Here is a 26,139-nt window from a genome sequence, read left to right on the forward strand (position 1 = left end):
TCAAAGGCGCCAGCGCGGTGGCAGCGGCAGCGGTAGCGCCATCAATTCCGATCCACCGGTGGCAGCGGTAGTGCAGGTGAATCTCGCTCGCTCGCTCGCGCCCCGGTGATGATGGCCTTCGCCGCGGGTTTAGTTCCGGCGCGGAGCATTATAATCGCAGCGACTAATGGCCGCACGCCCGCACGTACCAATGATGGCCCGGCCTGACTCAAAATTTCACTTCTTCTTTCCTTTTTTTTAGGATACTCAAAGTACAGTTCTTCGAGTTCCAGTCCCAAACTGGGCTGAAACAACGACCCCGAAGCCTGGTGGAACGGACGGAGATTCTTCCCGCGATGTGAAAGCGAGGAGTTGGAGCCCGCATGGAGGAGGCATCAACCACCAAGAAGTCGCCATGAAACCCGGGTCAAGCTCGCCTAACACGGGCACAACCTCCCGACTCTCGTGCCGTGCGCTCCTTGCATGAGACCTTGACCTTCCCCCGCGCGCGGCGGCGGCTCCTCTGCCTTCGGGGCCCGGCACGGGAAGTATGTACACGAGCGCGACGTGGCCAGGGACGAGATGGCATTGCAGGAGGCAGCGCTGAAGCGGGGGAGTCTGGAAGCCGGATCAGGAACCGCGGCCGTGGGCGACACGGCGTACCCAGGGTTAACCATTTCGTTTTCCGGTGAAATCCCGGTGATCGGCGGAAACGGAATTCCGTTCCGGAATTTCGATGAATTTCGGCAAATTTCGGTGAATTTCTGACGATTTTTTTGAATTTTGAATTTTCAAAACGAAATTTTTCGAAAATACCGAAATATTTTTTCCCTGTACCGAGCGGAAACAAAAAATTTCACCGAAATTCGGCGAAATTTCGCCGAAATTTCAAACCCTGGGCGTACCGGCAGCTGCCGGCACGGGAGGCGGGTGGAGCGGTGGATTTCGGAGCACCGAGCACGGCAGCGCCCATTACCCTAAACCCGAGCGGCGCGCGTTCGTCCTCGCCATCATCAGTACGGCGCACCCACCGCGATCGGCAAGAATCGAAGAAGGTGGAGGTTTCATGGGGCCGGGCCCGCTGTCAAGATGCCGGCCGGGTGGGTGGCGGGAGCGGCGCGCGGCACCTGTCTGGGATATAAAACCGAAAAGGTGGATCCTCGCCAAGATCCTGTCGCCGCCAAAAGAAACATTTCACTAGCGTCCCGATTTAACCGCCGGCAGTGCAGCGCACCGCTTTTTGTCACACTCGAGGCTGCAATTTCCCCAATTCTTTACCTCTGCACCCTTCCGTGCCCCGTCGTGCTGATACCGTGCGTTCGCGTGTTCAAACTCCGATCGGACCTTTTTCAATTTTTCTCCGAACCAGCGTGATTGACTGCAGCTGAGCTAGTTGTAGCACTACAGTAACCTCTCCCTTTGACCCTTTGACTTTTCCGATGACTACCACAGCTCTAGTAAGTACGTGGTCGCAGCGGGCGCTGGAAGCCACCATCTCGGCCGAGCTTTTGACTTGCCAATAGACCAAGGGTCAAGCGCCGCGGGGTGGCACGCACACATTTTCTCCATCCCCGTCCGGCCATCCGGCATCCTATCCGCATCCACCTGCCGCCTGATGCCCGCGCCCCGTCTCGCTACGCGCACCCGGGGAAACCACACGGCCCGAAAAGCGGGGAGCAGAATAGAGCGCGCTCCCCCTCGGCCGATGCCGGTCGGCCACTTCTCCCTGTCCCACACCCAAGCCTCCTTCTTCTTTAACAAGGCAGCGAGCCAGCGACACCACCCACCAGCTCGTCTTCCGCTGCTGCTCCTCCCCCTCCCCCTCCCCAGACGAACGAACAAAAAGAGGCCCCGCTTCGCTTCCCGCCCTGCTGCCGCGCTGCGCCTCTCTCCCCCACCCGGCCTTCCTCGGCTCGACCTCTCAAACCGCCCCGACTCCGTCCGATCCGATGCCGCCGCCGCTCGAGGCGCGCGACTACATCGGCCTGGGCGCCGCCGCGTCCCCCGCCTCCTCCTCGTCCTGCTCCGGCGCCCGCGGCGAGGGGGCTCCGGGCCCGCACCTCGCGCTGCGGCTCGGGCTGCCGGGGTCGGAGTCCCCCGGCCGCGGGGCGGGGGCGGAGCACGTCGACGCCGCGCTCACGCTGGGACCCGCGCCTCCCAGGGGCGGCGCCAAGCGCGGGTTCGCCGACTCCCTCGACCGGCCCGCGAAGCGGGATGCGGATGCCGGCGACGCTGCTGGGGCCGTGAGCGGGGAGGAGAACAAGGGTGTGGCTGCTGCAGCCGCCGGAGCTCCGCGGGCTGCCAAGTAAGTGGGTGCGACTGCTAATTGGTTTCGACTTTGGAGTTAGGGTGATTCGATTTCAGACTGTTCTTTGCTTAGCTCGTCATATTGCCAAAGTTTCGCCTCTGCTGCGGGAGGGTTTGTAGGTCGTATGCGATGGTAGTTCGTTGGGTATTGGTGATGCACTGATGCTTGACTGCGGCTGGCAAGTACCAAATATAAAAGTAAAGAAATTGAAACTTAAGCGCAGAGATGAGGAGCTAATTTCTTGCTTTTTTTGAGAGAGAGAAATGTTCACCGGCTTTTATACTAGAAAGCATAGAACAGGATATCTTACATTTGAACGCCGATTTACCTACACACCATCAAGACCAGCATCAATACCGCCATCTGTTATAAACAAAAAATACTACAATTTCTCCTGGTAAAATCAACACTTTATAAACACCAGTTTCAAGTTATAACTGACTCCACTATGTATAGCCACTTGTGCCAGTATTGTCACAGAAGCCTAATGAAGTTGTTTCAGAGAGCAGTCAGGGTCTGTATCATGTAGTAGGTTCTAGATGCAGATGGGTACAATGGAATATATGGGGTATCCTGGAGGGTTGAACATAATACTATCTTTTATCATGTCGTTTGGTGTGGCGTGGACTTACCGTTGGGAGTTTATGTTCTACTAGGGCACAGGTTGTTGGTTGGCCACCTGTTCGTAGACAGAGTTACCGAAAGAATATACTAGCTGCGAGTGCCACAAAGACAAAGGGGGGAGATGAAAGTAGGAGTGAGGCAGGATGCCGTTATGTTAAAATCAGCATGGATGGAGCCCCATACCTAAGGAAGGTGGACCTCAAGACCTATTCAAGCTATGAGGATCTCTCGCTTGGTCTCGAGAAAATGTTCAGTTGCTTCATCACTGGTAAGTGCTTCTGTTTTCTTTTAGTTCTTCTGCCGCAACTCTCAATTTACTTTTTCACCAATCACTATGTGGTTATGGACACCTGTTATTCAGACGTAATGAGCTTGTGTGTCACCAGTACATATACAAGTACAATTAGGAGTTATGTTTTCTACTGAAAGTCTCGAGGGGTCAATGGGCAGTAGTTGCTGATGGATGATTGCTGGTGCACTATTTTGACTAGCTGACTCAACAATTAATTTGTTTAAGGAGCTAGTTGAATGTCCTTTCGAAAGAAAAGGAGGGAGAGAAACCTAATCTGCTAACTAGGTTCTAAAAATCTGTTTCCCTCGAGACTAGCTGTTATCAAAGAGTGACTAGTTGTATGTACTAGCTGAAAATCTGCACATGTTCTATTTTGACTAGTCAATGATCAGCATGTACATCAAAAAAATAAGTATTGACCAGGATTATCTAGAATTTCCTCTTCAAAAGAAAAAAAGGTACAAGGCAAAGTTGCAAAGTATGTCCTAGCAAACAAATGGAAAACGGCAGCAAAGGTCATTAATAATGCCTTTAAGGATGGGAGCAAAGAGATACGTTGTATGTTAACCTGTGTTTCAGCATTCTCTGGATCTGTCACTCTGCAAACTTTAAACAGTATTTATCATTGTGCATAAAGGTAGCATATATTCTCTACATGAATCATTTGTAGCACTACTCAGGACCAAGGCCTTACGTTGTTATGTAAACATCGATGCTTCTCAAATAACGTATATGATTAAACTTGTGATATGACAGGTAAAAGCAGTTCAGGCAAGCCATCAAGGGACATGCTTACGGATGGTTCTAGGGCTGATGCCCTTCTGGACCAAGAATATGTCCTTACTTATGAAGACAAAGATGCTGACTGGATGCTTGTTGGTGATCTGCCCTGGGAGTGAGTTCCTAACTTACTGCAGTTTGAGATATTCATCCAGTTCTGTTATCCAAATGATAGGATTCCTTTTCTGTTCATGCAACTGTAGTTAGGAATTGGGACTCAGATCTTGAAACATGAAAAGTGATATAATTTTGGTCAGGATTCTAGACTAGTAGCAATTGGTTGAAACACACTTGCATTTTAAGATATGGCAACTCAAACTTTGGGGAAGAAGTTCAATGACCTTGTAACTTGATCAAATGTTTACATCCACTCGTGTCCAATATTGGCTATTCTATTGGATTTTACAAGCTTCTTTGGGAAGTTCCGTTTTGCTGTTCCTTTGCATCAGAGGATTCAGATTATGTTTGGCACTTTGGCTAATGTATGACTTTATATGAATTTATCATTTCGGCTTCGTAAGCGAAAAACATTTACCCTACACAACTGTTGATTTTCCTAAGTTGTTCACGCATGTCTTTTAAGAACATATCTGTGAAAGTTTCATCTTTTATATTTGAAGAGGCTATTCTATTTCTTTGCTGCCCCTTTCCTTTATTTTTCCTTGTACAGTTCATTATTTTTTTCCCCTCATCTGTGTTGTATCTGATCCCTGATGTGAACTGTTTGCACTTCCTTATACAACTATTGATTTTCTTAAAGATGTGCATGTCTGTTGTGATCATATCTGTTTCACCATTCTTATTGGAAGAGGCTATTTTCCCCCTCAACTGTGGTCTATGATCCTGACACGAATTGGTTGTGTCGTTCTTTCCTTTTTATTGCTTAACTAGTTATTTCTCGTGACTGGTATATATATTTATCTATCTTTGGTCCTTTTTGCAGCTTGTTCACCACAACTTGTCGGAAACTTAGAATCATGAGAGGTTCTGATGCTGCAGGCATGGGTACGCGCGCACACCAGCATTTGTCCATCTTTTGAATGATTAATATTTTTTCAACATTAAATCTTTAGCATAATTTTATAATTTTTCTATGCTATAATTTTGTTTGTATTGGGTTGCGTACTATGTTAGTTGCTGGTCACTTTTACCTGTTCTTATGTAATTTAGAATCAAATAAAATATGCATTTGAATATGTTTTTGTCCTGCAAACAGAAAAATAGCTGCAATACAGTAATAAAAAATATTATAAGGCACTTGCACATGGAGTGTTGGTCAGGGCATGCAATGACCCAACTTACAATCTGACATTGATGTTGGTCTCTGGAAAAAATATGGTTGTGCTGAAACTATTTCCTTTGTGATAAGGAAAATCATATAAAATACTTAATGAGGCAACATAGCCAATATGCTTGATTTAATACAATAGCTCATTCGAATGTTTCAATTCTACATCTCTGTTCAGTGTGAACTTACATTGTGCTGTTATTGTAGTTGTCTTCTTTACTACAGTGTACTGTTATTGAAGTTCAACATAGTCTTTGTACTGCCAGAAAACTTCTAATGATTAAGACCAATTCAGTGTATGCTGGAACCAAGTATCTTGAAGATTTTCAGAAAAGAAAATTGTATCTTTTACTGTAATTCTCAGTATATGACATCATTGCTCGCCCATTCATTTAACTGTAATCTGCAGTTAACAGATGCATAAACTTCATTACAACTTGTTGCTCTGTACTGAATTATATTCAATCTTCCTGCAGCTCCAAGATCACTGGAACAGGTTGGTCGGAACAAATAAGGTGCCTTGCCCTACACGTGAATCATGAATGTAATGGTCAGTTTGCGATGGCGCTGAAGGGAGCAATGTTTTATCTGAAGTGCTGTCCTTTTCCACATGTGCAGTGAGATTTGTGGCCTACTGTAAGACGGCCATTTTGCCCACGAGGTTGTCTGTACCATTGTAGATGGTTGCTTTTGTCTGTGAAAGGTCGAACACTGCCTCTGTGATACTTTCACCAGTTTGCTTATATATTCGGCAGTTTGTATTTCATACCGTAGAATTAAGAACAAATGTTCATGTTGTCACATAGTTATTCTTCTCAAGCCGTGCTTTTATGTCAATCTAATTATTCAGTCGATCAAAAAAAATCTAGTCATTCAGTCTGTAAATCTGCTCTGGTATCTTACCTGATAATGGGTAGTATGACTGTTGAGTTGAGCAATGAGATGATGTTAAATTTACATCCCTTTGCACTTATATTTTGAATCTGAATCATAAGTTACAATAGCCTTTTTCAGCTTTGTCTCCCTGTTTTTTTGAGTGAACTGTGCTTAGTAATTTAAGGTTGAATTCGGGATATTCCATGGATAATTAAGGCCAAGCTGAGGTAATTTGGGATCTGAATCATAAGCTCACTTGTATGCATTTTGCAACACAGACGCCGAGTTCTTTAATTATAAGGAAGTAGATCACACTTACTGATGTTTCTCTGGAGTCCGCCAATTACCTGCTAGGAGGTAAGACTTCAAATAGATTTGCTAGTGCCATGGGCACGAGCGCAGGTACAACTCTAACTTTAAACTCAACGGATATTTTCTAATAGGTTTTAAAAATTGATATCCGAATCCGCAAACCCGTAAATTTGCTTGGTCCAACTAAACTTTTTATGTAACAATGGTATTAATTTGTGCTGATTTTGCTTTGAGACGATGGATGTATCATGTCAGACAATTTTATTTGTTGGCTTGGACTTACTTGTTTGCCATATATTAATTTCCCTTCCAATTGAATTTGGATTATATGCTTGATTTCCTTTTTTTTCCAAAATACTATATGCTTGATTTTCTAAGTTTTACGTGTAAACGGGCATACCCGCGGTGCGGGTATCTGCGGTTGGAGGGTGGTTGGAGGGTCCGGGTATTATTTTGTACCCGTGGTGGGTTGCGGGCTCGGGTTTTAACTCTTAGGTACGGACCTACGAAATCTAGGCCCTCTTTGGATGTGTAAATTTTTGGATGTAAAATACTGTAACACTTTCGTTTGTATTTGGTAATTAGTATACTGTCATGGTTTAATTAGGCTCAAAAGATTCGTCTTGCAAATTATAAACAAACTGTGTAATTAGTTATTGTCGGTGTCCTGACCCGGGGGTCCGGATCCCAACTAGTAAATGCGGCGTGTTTCCTCGTCCCAAATATTGATGCAAGAGGCAACACAGTAACGCACGGGTTTATCCTAGTTTCGGCCACGGGGCCGTACGTCCAGCAAAGGGGTGTGCGAGGGCACTGTATTATCTTGCACCCGGAGTGCTTGTAGTAGGGGATACAAGCGAGGCAAGAGAGGGAGGGAAGCTCCCAAGTCCCTGCTAGAAGAGGGGTTGAGCGTGGGTGCTCAGTGGTGCTGAGAGTGTGACGATGATCGCGAGTGTGGGTGACCGTGGTAGCGGATGTCCAAAACGTTCCCCTTAAAGAAAGTCTGTCTCCTCCTTTTATAGTCATAAGGAGGGGCGGTGTACATGAGTAGGGGACGTGGAAGTCGTCGTATTCCCCCGAATCGCGGGGGTGCAATGGTCGAACACTGTAGGAAGTAAACTGTGGGGCATGGCGTCAGGCGTGGCAGTCGTCCTGGATGTCGTCCGTGGTCTTGCGGAGATCGCGCCGGCGCCCGGCCAACCCCAGCAGGCGGCGTGGTCGTCGCTGTAGGATGTTCAGTCCTCCCGATGTGGCGTTCCGTGGGTCCTACAGGTCAGGGTCCTGCGTGCTCTAGCGGTGGCGGGGCACGCGGCGGTCCCGAACCCCCCTGGACGGAGTGCTGGGGTGCACACTAGGAGGTCCGGGAGACACGTGGAGGTCCCGGACCCCTCGAGGGGGAGGTCCGGGACTTCGGCTGCGTGTGCTGAGCGCCCCTCTTGGAGGGGTACGCGGAGTCGCCGGACCCCTTCCCAAGTACGAGGTGGGTCCGGGGCCATGCGTGTGATGTGGTGGAGCCTGGACGGCCGGAGTTGGCAGAATAGTGCGGGGAGCAGTGCCGAGCACGCTGCGTCCCGCGCCGTAGGTCCCACAGTGCTGCCACAGCGTCCGGGATGGCGGAGCAGTGACCAGAGTTGGCGGATGGTACCCCGGTCACAGCCACTGTGGGAAATGGCAGCCTGACGCCATCTGTCCTGGGCGCTGTGGAGGAGTGGTTGGCCTTCAATGCCTCCGTACGATGGGCGGTTGAGCGGCGGGGCCGTTTGTCCCTTACGCCGAGGGGTGGCCTCGAGCGAAGCGGAGATGAGTTAACTGCTCGAGGGAGGCTCGCTGCCCTCGAGCGAGGCGGAGATGATTTGCCCGCTCGAGGGTAGAGACCGTGGGCCTTCGTGGGCCCGGTTGCCTTAACATGTGTTTGTGTTTTTAGGGTGATCTTAGTACCCCGATTAGGGTGTCTCTAATCGTGGTACCCGACAGTTATTTTATTTTGCTATATTTAATATTTTATACATGCGTTGAAACATTTGATGTGATGATTTTTTTTTAAATTTTTTTGAAATTTTGAAGACAACTAAACAAGGCCCTGTATACCCATGGCCATCCTGCCGTGTGGGTGGGCCACGGGCCACGGCCCCAGTCGCGGCCACCATTTCCCAACATGTCCGCGCGGCGCGGCGCCCTGGTACCTGTAGGCCCTCTAGGATCCGAAGCTAGCGAAACTGCGCTACCTGCCCGCAAGGCTGCGGCTGCAAAGAGAACAAGCGCTGGCTACGTCGCGGCAGCAGAAACTACAGTGCCGCCGCGCACAACTGCGGCTCGACTGTTAAAAGTTTTTCCGGCGCAATTTTGGGATCCTCCCCTTCCCTTGTTTGCCCTGTGCTTGTGCAGATCTCACCAGCAGCCACTCTCTGTGCGTGGGTACGTGACGCGGTGAATTCGGCCGGCCGGCCGGCCGGCCGAGCCGTGCTCCGTGCTGCCGGCCGCCCGGGTCATTTATAGGTTGTTTGGTTCCGGAGGCTAAATTTTAATTTATGTTACATTAAGAAAAGTCTTAATATTTAAAAGTATTAAATAAAAATTAATTATAAAATTAATTGCAGAATCCTAGAACTAAACTGCGAGACGAATCTAATTAGATATACTAATTCATAATTAGCAAATAATTAATGTAGCAAATTATGGATTAATTAAGCTTATTAGATTTGTCTCGCGAATTAGCACTGATCTGTAAAAAAATTATAAATAAATTTTATTTAATACTTCAAAATAGTAAAATTATTTTTGATATGACAGGGACTTAAAAAAATCGCTAGAATCAGCACCCTAACCGGACCGCCCTACCGGAGGTCCGGAGCGCCCTCTCGCCTCCGATCCTCGGCCGGAGCTGGGCGCGGGCGCGGGCGATGATTATTCGCGATCAGGAAGGACGACGGCCCTGCGGCGAGGGAGGAGTGGGAATTGATGAGGCGTGGGGGCTCCGCGGCAGCCTGGTGATGGTGGGCGCGAGGGGGGGGGGGGGGGGGGGGGTGGACCAATGGCACGGCACACGGTAGCGCGGGCGGGAGGACCACCGCGAGCATGACACCACATGGGTCGGGGGCTCCGGCTCCGGCCTCGCCGAGCTGCCTCTTTCAAGCCGGGAACGTAACGAGAACCGATCGACAGTTTCAGGAATCAGAGCCCCCGCCGCCGACCGGATCGATCGGGCTCCGAGGGTCACGTAACATCTCGGTATCACAAGCCATGAACGAGCGCCGTCGCGGCACTCGCGTGCTCCGCGGCCGCGAACGTGTCGATCCGCCCGCGCGCGATGCCGATGTGCCACCGTCGCCGTTGGTGCCGTGGTGGGCGACGGCGACGGAACGCGGCCCAGTTGCGCGCCACGCCACGACTTGCAGGGCGGCGCCACGCCAGGGGGGACGGACAGCCCCAGTTGCCGGGCACCCGCCGGTCACATGGCCGCGGGGACCCCGCGCGCGGGCGCGGGCGCAGGGGCAACGCAACGCAACGGCCGGGCCGGCACCCGTGGCCTTGCCCGTCCCCGTCCGGTGCATGCCGTTGCCACGCCGCCGGTGGCGCGGCCCCATCGGGCGGGGCTTCCCTTGGAGTATCCACGGGGGCGGATCGGCCCGACCGGCCCCGTTTGAACGCGTCTGGATCGATCGACCGATCGGGGGATCGGATATACGTGACAGCAGAATAGACTTGCAGTTATGGATGTCACGCGCACGTACATGCTCGATGCCGGGCGTGCCCCTCTTATTTAATGAACACTCGGGCATCATGTAGTGGCGCTGCGTGACAAGCGAGAAGGGCTTTAAGACGAACACATGAACTATGCCGCGCACGGAGGCATGGTCCCCGCGCGCGCGCGCTCAGTCGTCTCCTGCTCCGTGTCTGCGTTGGACTAGTTTTCTCGTTGCCGTTGGAGCTGTGGGCGCACACGCACAAAGGCATGTCTACTTTTCGTAATCTCTTTGAACAGAAACGAAATGATGCGTACGACTACTTCATACCACCGCAGTAGTTTTGTACAAAAAAAAGATGGTGTTTTCGGTCGTGTCTTTACCCACATCAAGGGGTAAAGTAAAGGTAACGCTCGAGTGACATTTTAACACTCGTCATTCCTGCTCCCCGGCTACAAGCCAGTCCACAGGAAGATGCTTCTTCCTCATCTCCGACAAAGTCGCCAGGTCAGGGCTTCGGATTCGGGAGTAGAGATGCTAGGACGGAGGGTAATCCCTCGTTTGATAATTGATACCCCCTTCCCTATCAGGATACGTGAGTAATCCCAATCCCACTACATCTCCGCACGCGCAAAGCTCGAGCACCCCGTTGCTTTCTCGTCCATTGCCGGCCGATTCGTACGCAAACACAGGCAGGGGCATCCATGGGAAGGCGTCCTTGCATCCTCCTCCTCCCCCGCCAATAATGCAGCGGGCGGGGGCGACGGATCGATCGATCGATCGTGGATGGGCCGAGGGCCGGATCCGGAACGTGCGGCCGCTGCAGCGCGCGCGAGTTAATTGGCTGTGGCCGCGCAGTGCGGCCGTACGCCCCCGCGCAGGCACGGATCGCTATCAGCGACACCGGACGGACGGACGGACGAGCACCCACTCCCCCCCGCCCCCGCCTCTCTGCCGTCCCCATCCTGCTGCAAGATCGATTCATGTCATGAGGCAGCGAGTGACGCGCACGCAGACTGGCAGGCACCAATCAACGAGGGAGCGACGGCGATCGGAAGGGGGAAGCCGGAGAGGGACTGAGGGCACAGCGAAGGCTCCGGCGATCGCAGCGCAGGCAGGCAGAGGCACCAGCAGCTGCCCTGCCCTGCGCCGCACATGCCATGGGGATGCATGCTTGCCCCATCTGGTACCCTGACCCCGGCGGCAGGCCGGCAGCCTTGCTGATCGCCCTGCCTGTCCCCTTTTGATCCCAGTAAAACGTTACTACCATGCCCCGCTTAGCTTAACACACTGTTCATGCCGCTCGTCTTCCTTCTCTGGGTCTGGGTTTTCCGCTTCTTCTTTTTTACCACGCCGTGAACGCCACCGCCGCCGTACACGTGCTGCGCGCGAGCTACTTAAACGAGCCACCGCCACCAGCAGCAGGCGGCAGCGGCAGCTCAGCTTGTTGAGCGGATGCGCAGGATCCGCTCGACAGCGCGCGCGGGCAATCACAGAGTCGCAGCACGGGCATTCAATTCGCTCGGGCCACCGCCGCGCCTCTTGCGGCCTCCCATATCAACCCAGCTCGGAGCTGCCCTCTCGGGGATCCTTCCGCGCGCGCGCAGCTCGGCGGTGGCGTCGTGGTGAGATGAGCCGCGCGGTGCAGACGGGCGCGGGCGCGGGCGGGGGCGGCGCGGCGAGGCTCAAGGCGTCGCCGCGGGCGCTCTTCTCCTGCGGGATCTTCAGCACCTGCACGCACCCGGCGCTCAGCCCGACGGCGACGCCGAACAACAATGTGGTGCCGGGGAGCGGCGGCTCGGCCACGCCCTGCGCCGAGGCGTCCGCGTCGCCCGTGGTGGAGGCGGCGGCGGCGTCGACGCCGCCGCCGCCGCAGCGGCAGCACCAGCGGGCGCAGAGGAACGTCGGGCCGTCATCCTCCTCGTCCTCGTCCTCGTCGTCCGCGTCGCAGAGCTTCACGCAGTGGAGGCTGCCGGTGCACCACCCGCCGCAGGCGTCATCGTCCGCCTCGGCGTCGGCGAGCGGGGCGGGCTCCGGCGGGGACGCGCTGCTGAGCGCGGAGGAGAAATTTGCGGCGGGGGAGGTGGTGGCGGCGCTGCGGGCGGTCGAGAGGGAGATGGAGGCGGCGGCGAGGCCGGTCCCGGCGGGGGTGGTGGCCGGGGTGGTCGCCGCGGTGCGGGAGCCGGCGACCGCGAGGCTTGCCGCGAAGGTGCTCCTCGTCGTGCTGCTGGAGGAGGGGAACAGGGAGACCGCGTTGGAGGCCGGCGCGGCGTCGGCGGCCGTGGAGGCGGTGGCGGCGTCCGGGCCGGTGGGCGCCACGGCGGAGCGCGCGCTGGCCGCACTGGAGCTCCTGTGCACGGCCCCCGGCGGCGCTGCGGCGGTGCGGAGGGAGGCACTCGCGGCACCGGTCCTGGCCCGGGCGGTGGAGGGGATGGCAGGCCGCGGGCGGGAGTGCGCCGTCGGCGTCCTGGCCGCCATCTACGGGGGCGGAGGAGGAGGCGGCAGCGGCGGCGGCAAGGAGGATGGGGCGGAGTCACCGCCGCCGCCGGAGGTGGTGAAGGCGGTGGTGGCGGCGATGCAGGGAGAGTGCAGCGCGCGCGGACGGCGCAAGGGCGCGCAGCTCCTGCGCGCGCTGCAGGAGGCCGGCCGCCTCGGGCTCGCGTGGGACGGCGTCGGCGATCACTGACACGCGGGCCCCATCTACCAGCCACCCAGCCTGGCTCCCTCGCTCCGTGGGCCGGTAGTCCCTACTCTCCGGTTACACGCGGGGCCACCGTAGCAGTGACTGGTTCCGAGGCAATGCAATTGCAATGGATTTGGTAGCTGCTGCGGGGCCGAGGCTACTGAAGCGTGGGCCCGGGGCGAGGACGACGGGCGGGAGCAGTGACTCGGCTTTGGCTGATGACGCTGGGGGAAACGGTCGGTGGGGTGATTGATTTGTGGTCACCTTTTGTAGCCCCCCCACCTGTGATTTGTACCCGCCTCGCATCTTTCTCGTGAAAATTATCGCTCGCATGACACGCGTGGCCCACGCCGGTCAATTCTACCCCGTTTACTTGCTTCAGAAAATCTAGGCGCCTATGATATTCCAGTGTCCCACTCTAAATTAGCTTCAGAAGCGAAGCACGTTTAAATTTTCAGATTTCAGAGTGGGCATCGTTTGCACATTGCACAAACCATCTCTGGAAACACGTGAAGTATAAGAAGCATATGCGTAGTGTTACTGTTCCATTTCAGCAGTGGATCTGCCGCCGTCTATTTCTGTAGATCAGACGACAGCGTGTGCACGCAACTACGCAGGCATAGAAGTTAGCATGTCTGGTTACTTTCCACTACCTCCACTCAACAACAGGGTTGCTGGTCAGCTCCAGCGCCGTCGCCGGTGTAGTCAGTCAGTATCTGCCGAGATGCCCATTCATTCTTCTTCTGCTGCCCAAAGCCCCAAACAGGCACACCGCCGGCGCCCGAGCCAGCCGGAGCGCCGTGCCGCGCCCCTTCTCGGCAAGGATTTTCAGATTCAGCAGCAGTCTGGTGACAAGGCTGTTGGCAAGCACCTCTTTACCCAACCGCGGCCCGACCCTGCATGCTTTTCCCATCTACGCCCCCTCGCTTTGGCATCTGCTTTTCACCACGCAAAGGCCTGCGGACTGCTCTTCGACCTCACCGTCGAGTTGACTTGAGGCAAAGCCTGGCTGGCTGGCTGACTGACGCTCGGTGTTGACGAGACTGTGGTGTGTGAGTGTGACACCCTGTGTCCGTTTTACTTTGCAGAGGCCGAGAGGCGGCATGGTCCCCCAATGGCGTCGCGGCAGGCGGCGCATCCTTTTCCCCACTTCCCTGCTGTGAAATCCTGTCGCGCCCCTCTCCATTATTGCGGCACCTGCGTCGTCCTTTTTTTTTTTTGACCTCCTCACTGCTTGCTTTATTTAAACATACTCAGGATCAGCGCGCTCGCGATCCACTAGAAGTTGATACGAAGTCTGGGAAGGGATCATCCCAAACACGTGGGTGATCCGGGTCCCGTACAAGGCCCAAGCGTGCAAGCTCGTGAGCGCACCTATTACAATTTCTAGGAACAGCTGAAATAGAGACAGGAAAGAAATGCTGCGCCATTAGTTCGCGGGCTTCACTGAAAATTACACCTCCTCGCGCGCGATCAAAATCACTTCCACTCAGGGCTGAGACCAAATTAGTAGAGTCACTCTCGAGGATCACATGCGAGATCCCTCGCGCCATGACCGCATGGAGAGCCGCCAAACATGCTTCTCCCTCTGCCGATAGAGCATCTGCAACTGAAGGCAGGCGACCTGAACCTGCCACAACTCCCTGCCCATCACTGTCCCTGATGATAAACCCCCACGCTCCCACCATCTCTGCCGCCCTGAAGGCACCGTCAAAGTTGATCTTTAGGACATCGACAGGCGGAGGCTGCCATGAGGTTCTACCGCCAGTTCCAGACTGAGTGCGACCAGGTTTTTTTTTACCGACCGGTCCGACGAAACCGCCGCTCTCCGGTTCCGGTAAACCGGACTGGTTTGACCGGTTACCGGAAAAAACCGATCAAATTTAAATTTCAAACAAAAAAGGCAGTTCAACCGGTTTTCACCGGTTAGCCGACCGGTTAGACCGGTTATCGGTCGGTTTGAGTGGTAACCGGCCAAATTCAAAAAAAAATTTTGTTTAAATTCAAATGCCCGCAAAGTATACTAAATGAATGTTTGTATAACATGTTTTAGCCTAAATGAACCCTCCAACCCTCTTTTGTACTACTTTTACATTAATACAATGTATGACATGTTTTACATTGTATTTGTATACTTTTGTATGTACCTTTTTTGTTTAACTTCAAATGCTCGCAAAGTATACTAAATGAACGAATATTTGAAAAAAATTTGACACCATTAGATTCGTCGCAACTTGAAGTATTTTTAGAAAAAATTTTCGAAATTTTTGATTTTTTTGAATTCAAATTTGAATTTTAAATGTGGGCTGGTTTGAAACCAACCCAAATCGGAACCGGTCCGGACCGGTTTGACCGATAACCGCGGTTTCCGTACCGGTTCCGGTCGGTTTTTTTAACCCTGAGTGCGACTAGCACGAGAATCCCCGTCTTGATAGCACACCTCACGTGCACTAAAGGTGATAGCTGCTACTTTCATCAAAGGCTCCCTGGCATTGCAGCGGTTTCTGGCATTCCACCAAGCCCACAACAAGCCAAGTTGTGGACAGCCTCCAGCCTCTACAGTATTTCCCTCTCACACAACTCCAGCTCCAGCCTCCAGCCACCAGCCAGGCAACAGTGTTTTTCTCTCACACAACTCCAGCTCCAGCCTCCAGCTCCAGCCTGCCGAACAGGGTATGTAGGTGACGATTTCTTCAGCATTCTTCAGGGCCAGCAGCTGACAGCGAATGTCCTCCATGACCATGTCCCTTCACATCATTTTCACCTTCTTGCATTTCAAAAAACAGTGCCCACCATCTTCATCGAGGCGCCAGCACACAGGGCATCTAGTATCTATCTCCATGCCCCTTCTCATTATATTCATGCGCAACGGGAGACTATCATGTCCCAATCTCCACAGAAATTGTTTAACTTTGGGGGGACATTTCAACTTCCACAGTTTCTGCCAATGCACACTCTGCACTCCCAAAGGTGCCGAGCTAGACTTTCCCCTCTGCCTCGTTTTCACCCGATCCTTCTCATCTTCCAAAACATGATAAGCAGATTTGACTGAAAATAGACCCTTTTCATCAAAATGCCATGCCAAGGTGTCCTCCCGGCCATGTTTGATTGGAATGGCCAGAATGTTCCTGACATCCTCTTCCCAAAAAATATCCCTGATGAGCTCCTCATCCCAAGAACCAGAGTATGGATTGATGAGTTCAGAAACTTTGGTGCACACAGTCCTACCTCTCGGAGTAATTGGCCGACGCAGAACACCATGGGGAATCCAAGCATCACTCCAAATATTAATGTTTGACCCATCACCAACTCTCCATATCAAACCTTTCTTCAGAGCTTGTAGTCCACGGACAATGCTTCTCCAAGTATATGAGATACCTGGTTTTTCTACAGCTGTTAGAGGATCACCATTCTGAAAATATTTGGCTCTCAGGACCTGGGCGCATAAAGAAGTTGGATTCATGATGAGCCGCCAACCTTGTCTGGCCAACATTGCCAGGTTAAAAAGATGCAGGTCCCTATACCCCAGTCCACCTTTCAGCTTGCGCTGACACAAGCGCTCCCAAGACAACCAGTGCATTTTGTTCTCCTTATCTTGCTGCGACCACCAGTAGCGACATATCATGGAACCAATCTGTTCACACAAAGACTTGGTAATATCAAAGCAAGACATAGCATAGGAGGGTATAGCTTGTGCGACGGCCTTGATTAGTACATCTTTGCCAGCTTTAGATAATAGTTTTTCTTTCCATCCCTGAATCTTTTTCCATACCCTATCTTTCAAATAAGAGAAAGCTTGGGTCTTTGACCTCCCCAAGTACACTGGGAGGCCAAGGTACTTCTCATTATGTGCTTCAGTAGCTATATCCAAGGCCGCCATTAGGCCTGTTCTGCCAGCTTCCTTAGTGTTCTTGCTAAACATGACCGAGGATTTCTCCTTATTTATCATCTGTCCCGAGCAAACCTCATACAATGAAAGAATATTTTGCACATGTTCTGCACTCTGATCAGTGATTTTGAAGAGTAGCAGAGAATCATCCGCAAACAATAAGTGGTTTATACTCGGCGCATTATGGCAAATCTTCACCCCAGTCAGTTCTCCCCTCCCTTCTGCAGCATTAAGAAGGCAGGAAAAAGCCTCAGCACAAAACAAATATGGTGAAAGAGGGTCGCCCTGGCGCAGACCCCTCTCCGGAACTATTTTTTCAGTAAGATCACCATTGACTTTGATTCTGTAGGTTACAGATGTCACACACTTCATCACCACATCAATCCAGTGTTGCTGAAAACCCAGTTTACATAGCATTCTCCTTAAGAATTCCCACTCCACTCTGTCATAAGCCTTACTCATGTCGAGTTTGAGAGCTGCTAAACCCTGCGCACCACTCTTCTTATTCTGCATATGGTGGGTGAGCTCATAAGCAAGTAGGACATTATCCATTATCAACCAACCCGGAACAAAAGCACTTTGATTGAGAGAAATAATATCAGGTAGGATCACCTTCAAACGATTAGCAAGCACCTTGGCAGCAATTTTATATACTACATTACACAAGCTGAGGATCACCTTCAAATGATTAGCAAGCACCTTGGCAGCAATCTTATATACTACATTACACAAGCTGATGGGTCGTAGATCTTTCATTCGTTCTGGATGAGCAACCTTGGGAATAAGAACCACAATTGTGTCATTCCAACCTTGTGGCATTTCTCCACCAGCAAGAAGTGATTTCACCTCCCTTACAATATCATCCCCCACTGTCTCCCAGTACTGATTGTAAAACAAAGCAGGCATGCCATCCGCCCCCGGAGCTTTCAGATCCCCCATGCTATCAAGGGCCTGTTTAATTTCTGTGTCTGAATATTCCTCATTCAAGGAGAGATTCATTTCTGGTGTTACTTTAGAGGGAACTTGCTCAAACAACTCATGATATCGATCACCTGCATGGGACTGGAAAAGAGATTTATAATAGTTAGTCACTAACTCATGTATACCTGTCGTGTCTGTCACGACCTCCCCATTCTCCTTCACTAGTCTGTGTATCCTACTCTGCCTCCTCCTTTCTGAAGCATAGCGATGGAAAAAATTTGTGTTCCGATCGCCATGCTGTAACCAGTGCGCTTTTGCCCTCTGTCTCCAATACAAATCACGTTGGTCCTCCAGCTTCTCCAACTTGTATCGCAGGATTTGCTCCCGTGCTACCACATCAGAGGTCAAGGCACGACGTCTGCACATCTCCAAGTCACGCTTGACTCGCTTGATTCTTTTCTCAAGATCACCGAGGACATTCCTGCTCCAATCCCACAGATCACTCGCCACCCCCCGTATCGCATCAGCAACAACACCCGTGCCTGTATTAATGGAGAGCTTCCAAGCATTCTCAACAATCGCAGCACAATTTTCCTCCTTCACCCAACCTGCTTCAAACCGGAATACAGGGCCAGCCCTTTCTCTACTGCTTTCCACCTCCTCCTTTACCGTCAGAATAACAGGCCTGTGATCAGAGTGACGGGGGTCCCCATTATTTACAACAAAGTTCGGGAACTGTGATCTCCAAGCATCATCCACCACCGCCCGATCCAAACGTTCCCGAATATAGTTATCACATGTGTGGCTGCAATTACGCAAGGTGAAAGGATCACTAGCAAAACCCAAATCCCCAAGCGAGCACTCCTCCAAAGCTTGCCTAAACCGGTCCATACAGACCTGTGGTCTTGGCACTCCCCCTTCCTTCTCACTCCCCATGTTATCTAGTCGTCCGACTAATCGCGATTAGTCGTGATTAGTCGGGCTTATCGGTCCATGGACCTCGATAAGGGGCGCCGATTAGGTTGGAGCGACTAGTTTTCTAGTCGTCCGATTAGTCGTCGTCTAATCCCGATAAGTCGCGCCGATCAGCTAGAAAAACAATCAGACCACGAGCCGGTGGTGGGCTATTTTGCGTTGTGGGCTTGGGCCGGTGGTGGGCTGGAGAGGCGGCCCATTAGGTTTTAGGTATATAGAGTCACACAGCAGCTCCCAGCTCCAGACCACGACCGTCCGCCCGCTCCTCCAGACCACGAGCGCCGTCCGCCGCCGCCCGCCAAATCCGCGCCAAAATCGCGCTGCCCCGCCCAAAAATGCGCCGCCCCGTGGACCGCCGCCGCATGCTGCACATCCGCCGGTGCAGCTGCTGGCCTGCTGCTGCTACCGCGGCAAGACCCGGCGGCTGGCGACCCTCTTTCTTCCGCTTCCTAAGTTCCTGGCTCTGCCTCCGCCAGGCCTTGGGCGCCGGCGTTCTGCAAGGCTGCCACCAGCAGCAGCACCTGAAGATGACCTCCTCTTCCTCCGACGGTAAGTGGCATGCTTCTTCTCTGTGCTCTCCCCTCCATTGCTTCACTGTCTGCTCGTGCTTCTTCTCTGTGCTCTCCCCTCCCCTGCTTTACTGTCTGCTCATACTCGAGCTCCGCTTCCCCTCTTGCTTGCTATTCTTCTAGCTTCTTTCTCTCCTCTGCTTAGTGTTATGTGTATGTGCAGATGTGGATCGACGCCACAGAGCTGTGGAAGTGTTCCCGCACATACACTTCCACCATCATTGTTGCCTTCATGCTTGCTTTTTATTAAGTAATATGTAGTACATATATCATATCGGTCCTGGGACGCTAGGACGACTAGGCAGACGACTAGGACCGACTAGGCTCGACTAATCGGCCTGATCGACGACTAATCGCGACTAGTCGTCTGATCGGTCCCAAGGCGACTAGGTCCGACTAGACGATTTGAAAACATGGCTCACTCCCAATCAGGATCTCATTAAAATCACCCATACACAGCCACGGATGCCTCCTTGCTGCGTTCAACGCACGTAGCGCCCTCCAGGACAGCTCCTTCCTATCCGCCCTTGATTCACCATAGAAGCCCGTGATCCTCCAGACGAAATCATCTGGTTCCGTTACCTCCCCATCCAAGTACAATCGAGACACTGCACAGAGCTGGAAATTGATCTCTTTCTTCCAAAAAAATTGCGAGCCCACCACTCTGCCCCTCTCAATTCTTTACCACCATGTTCGTCATACCCATCCGCCACCTCAAACCTTCAATCCTGTGTCGGTCCAGTTTTGTTTCGGACAGGAACAAGATGTCAGGGTCCTCCTTCTGAAGATTCAAAAGGCCACGAACTGCCGAACCGTTCCCCAGACCCCGGCAGTTCCAAGCGATTATCTTCATTGGTCCCTGCAGGGCTGTTCCGATAGCCCCGCCTTATCAACATCAACAACAACCCTCCTCTTTCTACTATCAGTTCCCTCAGGAGACAGAGAGCGCTTCTTTCCTACCCGAGGTCCACTGACTGTGGCAGTTCCACTACTAGTACTCCTGTTAACTCTCTTGAAACGACCACTTTTTGGCGCTTTGGCCTTTTCCCCCGTCCGCAACTCCTCATCTTCCTCCGTGTCCACGCCATCCAGATCAGCGTCGACGTGCATGGGTGGTAGGGCACTGTTCCCATGCTTGCCCAGTGAATCGCCTGCTCCCCCTTCATTCTCCCCACGACCACTTCCAGCACCAACATCTCCAAACGTCAAAGTCTTCTAGCAGGTAGTGTCTTTGCCAGATTGCTCCTTCTTTTCATCATTAGAAGATGTAATTTGTTTAACAGGACTTGTTACCTCATCTTCATCCCCCTTCTTCTTTTCCACCTTCTTCTCCCCAAGCGCCAGTGCATCCTTCCTCCAGGATGGTCCATCGCTCCCAGAGCGAGCAGGGAGAGTTCTGTACCCTGGCGCTCCAAAACTCCCCCTACTGCCACTGCCACTTCCTCCCGAACGCCATGAGCCTGAGGGGCTCCCTCCACTGAATCTATCGCCACTGCCATCCTCTCGGCTCCTCCTATCAGGAATGCAACGTAGGCACTTACTGTATTGCTGGATCTCTCCTTGTTTCAGCTGCTTGGTGCACAGTTTATCAGTGTGCCCAATGATCCCACAAGTGTAGCAAAAATCAGGAAGGAATTCATACTCCAAAAGGCACCAAAGTGGCTTTCCCTCTTCTCCCACGCAAACAGTGACACCCCTCATTAGAGGGAGTGTAATATTGAGCCTGATCTTGATGCGCAAGAATCTCCCCACAACCATGTCATCCTCCTCCCCATCCACTGCCGTGAAAGTTCCGATCTCATTGCTGATCGCCTCCCCCGTCGCCCTATTCATCATTCCAAACGGCAATTTCAGCACACGAACCCAGATCGGAACATAGAGGAACTCCACTCATCAACCGATTTCGACAGATCAAAGTCCACCATCACCACGAGATCTTTCCCAAACATCCATGGCCCATCCTCCAGGGCACGCCTCTTCCCCGCCGCTTGGTGAAAAGTGAAGAGAAACCGGTTCTCTCCCAGATCCTTGCACGATATACCCTTAATTGGGCACCAAATCCTCCCAAGAGCTGTGGCCAGGCCATCCCCATGGACAAGCTTCTCCACCAACACCTTACCAATGGCCATGGGTTCTGCAGATCCAGTCCGACCACCATCAGCCGCCACCACTTTGATACCCTTCTTCTCCGCCGCCGACAGCTTCATGCGACTCATCATCCCCTCCACCGCCTCCATCACGCCGCCACCAAAAACGTCTGTTTCGACATGAATCCCTAAATAAATAAATAAGAGTTAAATACACCAGCGGCCCTCGAACTTGTCCCCAGGTGCCACTTAGGTCCACGAACTCGCAAAATCGAAATCTAACATCCTGAACTTGTTAAGTTGTGCCACTTAGATCCATAATCCTTCAAGAGGCATGAATATATACAAAAAAGCCCTTGAGTTTTATCACCTTCTATATCTACATTCTCCTCGTCTCTTTCACCTCTCTCTCGTCCCCCCACAAGCGCCGCCGCTGCCGCCGGAGGCCGCCAGTAGCGCCGCCGCAGGAGGCCCCTGCTCTCCCCGCCGGTGCTCCTCCTCCCTCCCTCGCCGGTGCCTCGAGCTCCGCCACGCTGAGCTCGGGCAGATCTAGGCACTTCCACCTCCTCCCCACCACCTCCATGCCGCGCCGCCCCCTCCTTCCTCCATCCACCTCCTCCCTCCGCTGCACCGAGCTCGTCCCACCTCCCTCCTCGCTCCTCCCTCCTCCCTCCTCCGTGCCAGCGCACCCCTCCTCGCGGTGGAGGCCATGGCATGGCGGCGGGCATGGCGAAGCTTGTGCGCGGCTATGGCGGAGCTCGTGGCGGCGGCGCGGCGCCTCCTCCTTCCTCCCTCCTCGCGCGCGCTACTCCACACCCTGCACGCGGCCGCGGCCGCTAGCCCCGCGGGGGCGTGGGCCTGCCTCAGCCTCGCTCCCATTCGCGGCGCCCGCGGCGCGGCTCCAAGCAGATCCGGGCGGTGGGGGGCGGCGAGCAGGGCCGGCGCGAGCTCCTCCCTCCTCCGGCTCGGCTTCCTCCGAGTAGCGACGTCGAGCAGCGGTGGGACCCAAGCCCACTCCCTCACCGGCGCCCCTCCCTCCCTCCTCCCTCCTCCCTCCTACTCCTTGCCGGAGCTCGAGCGGATCTGGGCATCCTCCCGCCTCCTCGCCGAAGCACGCGCGGGCCGGCGGGGCGAAGCGGCGGCGGCTCTCTCCGTCGGCGGCGGTTGGGGATGGCGTGGACAAATTTGGAGGGCTTTTTTGCATATATTCATGTCACGTGGCGCCATGTTAGGAGTTATGGATCTAAATGTCACAACTTAACAAGTTCAGGGTGACAGATTTTGATTTTGCGAGTTCGTGGACCTAAGTGGCACATGCGGACAAGTTTGAGGGCCGCCGGTGTATTTAACTCAATAAATAAAATAAACCCCTGACGCGATTGATGCCACGAATGCATCGACGGATGGGTGACATAAATAATACTAGTAGCAGCCAATTAAAAGGCACGCGTGGTTCAGCCACGGACAATTGCCACATCCCATCCCTCTAGAAAAGAATCGATAATGCCATCCAATAATATGCGAAATGCACCCATCGAGCAACGGCATCAGGACCTAGCATCATCGACCACTGCATTAGTCAATGGCTCCGTCAGTCACCGCGCGACACTTGCTTGCCATCATCAACCTCTGCTTTTTTTTAATCCTCGATATATACTAGGGTAGTAGCAGACAAGTTGTAATTTCACTCCTTTTTATTATAATAAAAGATTCAAAGGATTAAACTCGAAGCTACTGGCTGGTTAAGATAGATATATACAAGGCGATTAGCGTGACAGCGAGTCGTTAATCATGTGGCGTTTGTGAGCGAAAGACGTATGGCTAATCCGTGTCCACATGTGCCCAATATCAACTAATGCCATCTTAATTAGATTTAGTCATGTTTAGAATGGTCAATTGGTCAAATGTGACTAATAAATTACACACGTAACAGATAAGTACAGCTAGCTTGCAGGTTAAGAAGACTAATAGCAAAATAGGATCCAAACCAAGGAATACTGAGGAATATAATGGTTCCATGCCCCTCTTGTTATTCTTTATTCTTTGGTGTTTTTATTTTATTTCAGTGCTCACTACGGGGCCGCCTAAGCTGATGAACAATACAATTTTTCAAGTCTACTTTGCTTTTTTCGGTGGATTGAAAAGGCTTTCTTTATTTCGATGCTGGTACGCAAGCACGTACTGGGCATCTCTATCCCAATCAGGTTAATCTAATAAGTTTGTTCTAGCCTGCCTTTTGCTGTATGATAGTAAAGAAATAGCCCTATTATTATACACGGATCCTGTTTCAGCTTTTCTAAACATCTAGGCCGGCCGGACTGAAGTTTCTGAAGGTAGGAGCTAGGTAGTAGCAGGCTCCCTTTAGCTCATGCCGAACAGTGACGATGCACTACTACTATCTCATCAGCTAGCTTGCAGCAGGACACGCACGGCTGTTGAATTTTTTTCCCTTTTCTCTGCTATCTTCTTTGGGGGTGAAAGCAACTTTATTTAATAAAATCAGCCGCAATTAGTCTCGGAAAGCTGATACGAAGGACCGAACAGGTGACTAGAGGGGGTATGAATGCGAGCCGCAAATTCGATTTAAAAAATCGAAGGGCCTATGTCCCAATAACACCCGACACACTTCAAAATGACGAGTATCAACACTGCGTAGCTCAGAACGGCTACCGGCGCTAAGAATACTCCCACAGAAAACCCAGAACTCACATGCGGAAGCAAAGCAGTGAAAAGCACACACAAAACTCGCACAATCACACAAAAGCCGATAAGAGAAAAATCATTGGAGAGAAACCATCTCAATTACTCGAGCAAGGAGGAGTTAGTACACAGAGAAAGAAAAGCTAGAAATACTGGAATTAAATCTAGATAACACAGGCACAACTAATTTAATTTTTGTTTTGCTTTTTTAGGTTTTAATTAAGCAAAAAATAATTAAACCCCTAGCATGAAAATAAATCTAGTGAGAGAACAAAAGAGCTATAGCTAGAGGACAGCCCAATAACAAGATTAGCTACTCATCTAAAACCTAAAACAATTCTAGCAAAGTTAACAGAAAAAGAAAAACCTGATGAAGAATTCTGTCAAACACTTACTGGGCGCAGTTTTTTGTTGAAGAACAAACTGGATTAGAGGTGGGATTTCCCACACACGCCCTCAATCCAAAATCCCTGCACATTCACACAAACAAGGAAACCAAAATTGTTGCTGTGAATCAAAGAAAAGAGTTAGCTTGCAATCGCTCCACCAGAGCCGCGCCCTGCTGCTGCGCAAGCTGCTGCTGCAGCAAGCCGTTGCGAGTCCAGCGACTGCTGCAGGTGCGAGATGGCCACCGCCCCCAGCTGCGCACAGCTGGTCGCACCTGGGCTCTGCGCGCGGCCCAAGGTCAGCACCTCCACCTGCGGCAGGTGGTGCTGCCGGCCATGCAGAGCAGCGGCACCTCAGCCGCCCTAGGAGCCGCGCCCCCCAACACTTGGCCTGCTGCTCAAGCTAGAGCCTGGTGCTTCCCTGCGCCAAGAGTCAAGGGCCAAAGGCCAGTGCCCTACTGCTTGCATGCCTAGTGCCCAACACCTAGATGCACACAAATTCAAATCGGATCAAAATCCCGGAGGACAAAAGGAAGAGAGGGCTTCCTTTCCCATGAATTCGTGGTTCAAAGTCTCAATCCTCCATCTCAATTTCTAACCCTAGAAGTAAGAAGGAAGAAGAAAGGAGGAGGGCACCAGGGAGGGGAGGCCACTCCTCTGTTCTTGCGCCAGGGGAAAGGAAAAAACAGGGAGAGAGAAAGGGAGAGGGGGTGAGAGGGTATTTAACCCCAACAACTCTCGTCCCAAAAGACTAAACTACCCCTAGAGCTGAAAATAACCTAGAAGGCCCATAGGGGCAAAACCGGAAAAGATACATGGACTCATCCGACGGCCGAGGTTCTTTCTTCGAATCGAAGTCTTCTCTGCGATGCCGCCACGTAGATGAAGATCCGGTCCGCGGTTTTGGAGGGTCCGCGAAACCCGATGAGGTGGCCGGTTTTGTGAAAACCGCCAAAACTCCACGCACGGGAAGATTACCGCCTCCACACCGTGGCCCTGGACGCCGTTCCCGCCTCGGCCTCCTGACAGCCCTAGACGCCGCCCGACGCCCGTCACCTCCTCACCCGCAGCGAGGCCCTAGACGCCGTCGACGCCCGTCGCCTCCGTCAGTCCCGAGACCGACTCCCGTGCCTCCACGACTTGGCGTCTTCAACTGCCGTCCGCCTCCTTGGTTTTGTGGCGCAAACCAAGAAACCCGCCTTCCGTCGCCGCTTGGGCCCTCGATCCAGGAGTGGACGCCACAGCTGCCGCCCGGCATGAGCTTGGGTCCCGACTGCCCTTCACCGCCGTCCACCGCACGGTCCATCGGCCACAGCACCTCCACGGAAGCTCTCCGTCGACACTTGACGCCCGTGTACCTGCAACCAAAGACTAAGCACACGATCACACCGCACGATTGATAATTCACTCATCACAAGTAGGATAGAGTACTCAACATTCCTCAATCCCCCCCTTGATGAGTGCATTGTCAACACACCACAATCGAACCAAGAGAGAAACAAAAACAGAGAAGAACAAGGAAGCAAGAGAGATCTTGAACAAGTGACAAAAGCTCGAAAGAAGCAAGAACAAGTCACTTAACCAAGCAAAGATCGATTCCCTCAGACAAGGGCAACGGCTCGACGCAATCGATCAAACACAGGCATGACTCCTCAAAGACAGAGGCAGGGCTCGACACAGTCATGCCAGAAGCGAAAAGAAAACCAGGAGCTAAACAAAGCAGAAACTCCATGCATTTCCCCCTTACCAGTGCAACTCTCACCACATGTATGCACTCTCAAAGCCCT

General features: G+C 52.4%; 2 protein-coding genes across 2 annotated transcripts; both read left to right on the forward strand.

The window, feature by feature from the left end:
- Nucleotides 1-1,754: 1,754 nt before the first annotated feature.
- On the forward strand, nt 1,755-6,228 carry LOC120697865 (auxin-responsive protein IAA19-like). Its single transcript, XM_039981230.1, has 5 exons — nt 1,755-2,284; nt 2,944-3,179; nt 3,960-4,098; nt 4,927-4,988; nt 5,748-6,228. Exons 1-5 carry the CDS (start codon nt 1,929-1,931, stop codon nt 5,783-5,785), a joined length of 831 nt encoding a protein of 276 aa, XP_039837164.1. The 5' UTR covers nt 1,755-1,928; the 3' UTR covers nt 5,786-6,228.
- A 4,862-nt stretch (nt 6,229-11,090) lies between these two features.
- Nucleotides 11,091-13,282, forward strand: LOC120697866 (platelet binding protein GspB-like). The gene has a single exon (XM_039981231.1). The coding sequence runs from the start codon at nt 11,773-11,775 to the stop codon at nt 12,826-12,828; it is 1,056 nt and encodes a 351-aa protein (XP_039837165.1). The 5' UTR covers nt 11,091-11,772; the 3' UTR covers nt 12,829-13,282.
- Nucleotides 13,283-26,139: the final 12,857 nt, after the last annotated feature.

Source organism: Panicum virgatum, chromosome 3K, assembly GCF_016808335.1.
Source record: "Panicum virgatum strain AP13 chromosome 3K, P.virgatum_v5, whole genome shotgun sequence".
Taxonomy (NCBI): Eukaryota; Viridiplantae; Streptophyta; class Magnoliopsida; order Poales; family Poaceae; genus Panicum; species Panicum virgatum.